At 44.2% G+C, this 6206-nt stretch overlaps 1 protein-coding gene across 2 annotated transcripts in view; it reads left to right on the top strand.

Annotated features, from left to right (window-relative positions):
- Positions 1 to 1590: 1590 nt before the first annotated feature.
- The window catches only part of USP15 (ubiquitin specific peptidase 15), a 65607-nt gene continuing 60991 nt past the window's right edge, over positions 1591 to 6206 (top strand). For both annotated transcript variants that reach the window (XM_014963918.1, XM_014963919.1), the window contains exon 1: positions 1591 to 1731. In XM_014963918.1, coding sequence (XP_014819404.1) covers positions 1643 to 1731 — 89 coding nt within the window. In that variant the 5' untranslated portion in view covers positions 1591 to 1642. The remainder of the gene's footprint in view (positions 1732 to 6206) is intronic.

Below are 6206 nucleotides of genomic sequence, written 5' to 3'. Positions count from 1 at the left end.
AGATCTTTAACTTGCTTGCCCCTCCTCCTGGAATTTCATATTCCAGCTCTTAGAGAAGCCAGGAATGTCACCGTCAATCCCTCTGAGCTCTTAGGAGTTTTACTTACACATTCAGCATCACTTTCGTATTCTCTTTCCAGCCACAAATCCTGATTTTGCCTTTATTTCAACCTCATCATCTTTACTGGTAATCCTGGCAAAATATTTACTTAGCTTTGAACTACCATGGCTGCCTAAGAGCCTTATTTCCATTCTCTTTTTTTGTTGTGTGTGTATCTAAAGAGCAATCTTCAGTGCTATTTATAACAGCTACATGCTACTAGCCCATAAGTGCTAATTAGCTAATAGCTAATAATGTCTAATAGCTTATAATATATGACTGGCAGCCTATGATACATTTCGAGCGTTACTCATGCAATTCAGCATGTTATAATGATTTGAGTGGAAGAAGGAGGCTAGAGACACAATCGCATGCATTATAGATACACCAGCTGTATCTAGAGGAACAAACTTTGTTTTCAGATGTTTGTTATCAGCTGCTTATTTCCTCCCCTCCAGCTCCAAATTTTAATAATAATAAAAAATATAAAATATGTAAATCATAAAATGATTTTATGAAACCTAAATACAAGTGTCAAGACAGGGAGAACTCTGTTAATGTAATGTAACAGATGGACTCAGTTTTTTGGTGAAATGCCAAATGACAGGTTGCACTGTTTGTACAAAGTTGGTAAGAGCAGATGAAACAAACACAGCAAATTAACCATTGGTTTCTGCAAAGGTCTGGGAAAGTTAATGCGAGTCACACGGCCTATTTAAATTCCCAACAGTATTTGCACAATAATACAGACTATATCATTATATGAATTATGGGTATCCAAACCACTCATTTGTTAGCAAGGCGTACAGCATCTAATTTGGCGCACGCTTAAATTAGGACACTAACACTGAAGGGAACGTTGCAAAGGGGATGGTTCCTTATTCTATAAATACGATCTAAGACACTTCAAATCAGGGTCCCACAAGACGTGACCTGGGCCGGGGCTGCCGTGGGCTCCCGCCCTGAGGGAGGCAGGCAGCCGCCGAGCCACAGAGCTCCCCCGGGGCGGCGGCCGGCGCCCCGGCAGGCCCGCCCAAGCGGCTCTGAGGCCTCCACACCCGGCATCACCAGCGGCGCAGGCGCCGGGGCCGCTCAAGCCACCTGAGGTAACCCCGCACACGGGCAGGAGGCCGCTGCCCTGCCGGCACTGCGGCACCCGCATCCCCGGCGGGACACCATCCCACGGCCCCGGACTGTGCCGGTGACCCCCGCTCAGAGGAGGAAGGCGGGGGGGTCCGCCCCGAGAGCCCCGGCCACCCATAGCGGGCAGCCCCCGCCTCACCCAGCCGGGGGGCGCGCATGCGCGTCCGTTCCGCCTGGTGAGCGAGCAAGACCTCCTGGCCGCTAGGGGGCGCGGCAGCCCGCCAGGTTGCCCTCGGTCCCCGCCCTGCGGATTCTGGGAAGGGAGGGGGGGGCGAGGGCGTCTCCCGGCCAGCGTCACTCCCAGCATGCAGCGCGGCCCGCTCCTGCCCCTGCTGCCGCCGCCGCTGCCGCCGCCGCTGCTGCCGCCGCTGCTGCCGCCGCTGCTGCCGGGGGGAGAAGATGGCGGAGGGAGGCGCGGCGGATCTGGAGACCCAGCGCACGGACGTGGCGGCGCTCCTCAAAACCGCCCTCCGCAAGGGCGACACCTGGTGAGGGAGGGGCGGGGGAGGGAGAAAAAAAAAGGGGGTAGGCGGCTCTCGCCGCCCCCGGTGCCGCTTGGCTAAGCGGAGGGACCGACCTCCTTTTCCTCAGCCCTGCCGGCTGCGGCTCGGCCCCCCGCGTAGCGCTGGGAGGCGGCCGGGAGAGGCGGGGTGCGGGTAAGGCGGGTGGCATGGGGCGAGGAGCAGCACCACTCCCCCTGCTTCCCGCCGCCCGTCCCTTTTAGCCCCTGTCAGGAGGGGACCTGCTGCCTCCGTGCGGCGGGGCCTGGTTCGGGCCGGGCCGCGCCGCTGAGGCGCCCGGCGGGGGCAGGCACCGAGGTCAGCTCCCTGCCGGGCGGCGGGGGAGGGGAGGGAGGGAGCGGCGTGACTGGCGGGGCGCGGTGCCGGATGGCGGCCCCGCATGGCGGCCCCGGACGACGAGGGGCCCGGAGGCCGCGGCGGGGGGGTGTCGGTTGGCCTCTCGGGGAGAAGGGCTGAAGGAGGGCTTGAAGCAGGGCAGAAGAGCTGCGCTACCAGGCGTTTCTTCCATTATCCAGCCTAACAGGAGGAAATGGCCCTGGCGTCACCTTCAAATCGTCAGAAATTATATCTGTATCCTGGGTGGGTGCCCTGAAACCCGCCTGCGGCCGGGATAAGCCTTAAGTTCAAATTTTATTTTGACCGTGAACGTGTTAACTACCTAAGAAAAAGCCCCCGAGGGTGCAAACGGGCCCCCATGGTACCAGTTCTGCAATAAACGTTTAAAAAGATATGTTTTCCTGGTCAGTCAGAAAATATTTATTAGTATGCTATATAGATTGTTTACAGGGTAATCCACAGTTGAAAAGAATTAGGTTAAATAAACATCTCCTTGTGTGTATTTGGTAATTGAGCTTCTGTAGTTGTAGTCCTCTGAGGCTAGAAAATGGGACTTCTTTCTTACGAGGGGGGGGGAAAAAAGGGAACTGACACTTTTTCTACCACTCAACCTCTTAATCTCTTCCTGTGTGAAACTGTCACCCAAAGACAAAGGCTGAAGCATTAACTTACTGAAAATTAAGTATGAATACACAAAAGTAGAACTTGCCCACCTCATTTCAGCTGTCATCGCTCACTGTTCCAGTTCTATAAAAGACTATATTTAACAGTGTTGATACTGCAGCATGTGTCAGAAGCATACATTCTGATGCATTATTCAAATACTGCTGAGTATATGTTCATTTTTGGCATGCGAACAGACTGCTCTTAAACTGAAAAAGTATGAGCAACTAGAAAAAGGAAATCAATTCACATGGTAGTGTTGAAAATGACCAGCCGTAGTAAAGGATGCTCAGGCTTGTAATCTTCTGAGAGGGTTTTTTTTTTTATGGTTCTGTTGGGTACTTTCCGAGTACTAAAAAAAATGTCGAACAGTTAATATTATTCAAAGTGAAAGTAACTTTATGACAAGTTTACATTATGATTAAACCAGTAAGTTTACTGTGCTGTATTTTTTTTTAGTACGTTAAATATTTTAACATGAAAAAATCAGTTAAGTGGAACAAGCTTCTAAACATTCTCTGAAAATAAGTATATCAACCTGTGATTGTGGCACTTTTTTTTATTAAGTGTTTTAAGACATAAGCTATGGCAAAGTTCTGCTAACTTTGACTCATGAACTATTAAATCTAGCTATGTAAATGTGTGTGTGACTGTGTTCGTAGGATTAGTACTTACAGCTATGTATTTAACTTCATAAATTAAGGGATATCTTTAGTTCAAAGTCCTTTTTTTGGAGGTATTCTGTCAACAGCTTTTTGGTGTTTTAGGGCATCAATAAGGAAACAGAATGGTTAAAGTACTCTAAGTCATGATTCAGAATTGCAATTTTCATTCATTCAATAGTAAGCATTGCTGAAAAAATAAGAGAAATGCCATATCAGGTCACTCTGGTTGCTGAGCTTTAAAATGCTAAAATACAGTGCTTTTAAAATCACTAGCTTATACTGAAAGTTTTGTCCATGTTCTTCAGAATTTAGAGTGTAGAGAACAATAAGCTATATAAGGAAAGTATAAAGCTTTGGGGGTTTTCTCAAAGAAAAAAGGGAACTAAAGAATAGGGCAAAGAGAGACAAGTCTTGTAATATCTATAAAGAGGGCATTGAATTTCTTCACGAGTCTTTTATGTGCACTGCAGAGAGAAAAAAAAGAAGTTGACTTGAGGTGCAATATTTGTAGTTAGATATTGGAAAAGATTGATAGAGTCGGGAAATATTTGAACAGGCAGTTTACTAAGCTGTAGAATTTGTTTCATTGGATGTTTTTAAGAGTAGCTTGGGGATAGTATAGGTTAAAATGTATTGCTTCAGTGGACAGACAAGGCGAGTGTCTTTTGATTGTTCTGTCCTCAGGGACAGAATTCTGGGCTAGTTTCTCCCAATGGTCTCTTTTGCATTCTTTTGTGAACAGTTAATAAATTAAATTACTAAACTAGGAAAGACTGAGGATTCTTCCATGTCTCCATTTATCTTATTTTTTCTAAACATATATTAAATAAATAGAAAATTTAAGCTTTTCCAAGCAAGAACCTCCTTCATTTATTAGTTGTTTTAAATAATGTTGACTACTTTATTAGTGAATTCAGCATTAAAAACCACACTGTCATTCCACAGAACTTGAATTATATGTAATTCTTTCTTGTGATACAGTCCAAAGGACCTTCAGGTTAGGTGGCTGGGAGACCTAGAATTTTGGTTTGGAAGGGAAGAAATGCTGTATTTAATTATATATCTCACAGTTTTAGGATCTGATATGATTTCTTCTCAGTGTTTGAAATTCTACTGATGCTTGGCAAGTGAGAATTTTTATTGGATGTGGAGATTTTAATCTCTCATTTAGAAAGACAAAAAATATTGTTATCGCTGCAGGCAAATTTGAACTCAATCAGTGCCTTCCTGTATCTGCTCTCAGAAATTGAAGAGCCATTGATGTTCATCAATTTTTTAGGCACTGTGTAATTTGCCTGACCAACTGGTCCTGGTGATGTCATTTAATGCCTTTGTAGCTGCAGTTGTGTTCTTGAGAACCTTGCCAAGTTTTTCTGTTTTTACAGTGTCACTGAGGTACAGTTTTCAATACTGAAAGTTATTGATCTTGGAACAATTTTCTTAAATAGATGATGGAGACTCTATGACTTCTTGTGTGTGACTTGTGTGAATATCTCTGTAATTTCCTCTCTGTTTTGAGGTATTTGTTGTCTTTACCTTTAAGACCACTTTCAGCCCTGCTTTCCCTGTAGTTCCCGTTCTTCTGTGGTTCTCTTAGGCAGAGATGTTGTCTCAGTTACTTAAATATGACATTACAAATGTTTTCATACTCTTTATTTGCTACCTCTTACGCACATTGGCCCTCCGTGGTCTAGATTGTGAGACCACATCTCTTGCCTTTAGGTAACATCTGCCAATAAATGGTTCGTGTAATAGTGCCTAATAATGGCTGACAGCACAGCCATAGCAGGCAGGTTCACCTGTCTTTCTCTCTTCCAGAATTTCCCTACTGTGCTTCTTTTATCTGTTGCTTGCTGTAGCAATTTGTGAGCAGATGAGAATATAGGTGTTATTTGCATTTTTAAAAGCAATAACTTGGAAAATAATTAGGATGTTACAGTGGACAAATAGCTATGACAAGGAGTTTATTTGGTGGCTAAGGGAGCAAATGTAATCTTTAGATGTTTGAACAGGGAATACTGAGGAGCAGTACAAAGATGTACTGAATGCAGTAATATATTAGTTAAATGAGTCATATTTAGTGGATCATAGTGGACCAGTTCTGGTGTCCACATGTCACATAAGGCACTCATTTAGAATAAGTTAAAAAAAATCTCAAAATTTAATGGAGGAGACAGAAGCTTTGCCTTTCAGAGAAGAGCTTTAAGAGCCTTTGTCTGGTTTGCTAGAATGTTGAGTCCTGTGCTGAAATACTTACATAAGAAGATGATGTCTTCTAGGATGAGGCTTTTTGGATGAGCAGATAAAGATTTAAGACACTGTCTGTAAAGAAGGAAGATGTTGATTTCCAGCCTTGCTAGCCAATGAATTTTGGTGTCAATCATCACTTTACAGAGTGAGATAGATTAAAAATCAAGAACAGATTAAGAAGACTTGCAAATTATAAAAACTACAGAAGTATAGTATTTTGTCTTCTTTCAGATGTGTCTCTGATACACATCACTTCTGAAGCTCTGGTGAGTCCAGAGGGAATACTGTTGTTATATATAGAGTACATTTCTTGGAAGGTTAAGAATACAGTCTCATTTTTTTGCTCTGTGAGAATTTTATTGGCTGTTTAATTGTAAAACTCAGTCGCTGAAGGGAAGAAGTAAAAATTTAAGTGGGGTAAAAATCCTTCCCAGTGAATAATAACCAATACATATGAAAAGTTCAGCCTGAAAGGATTTCCCCTCCAGAAGTGTATTTCAAGAATCTCAGAATTTCTCCTCCCCTCCT

This window comes from Calidris pugnax, unplaced genomic scaffold (assembly GCF_001431845.1).
Source record: "Calidris pugnax isolate Ruff unplaced genomic scaffold, ASM143184v1 scaffold44, whole genome shotgun sequence".
NCBI classification, from domain to species: domain Eukaryota; kingdom Metazoa; phylum Chordata; class Aves; order Charadriiformes; family Scolopacidae; genus Calidris; species Calidris pugnax.
The sequence above is the reverse complement of the archived record's forward strand: the minus strand, read 5'-3'. Positions and strand labels throughout refer to the sequence as shown.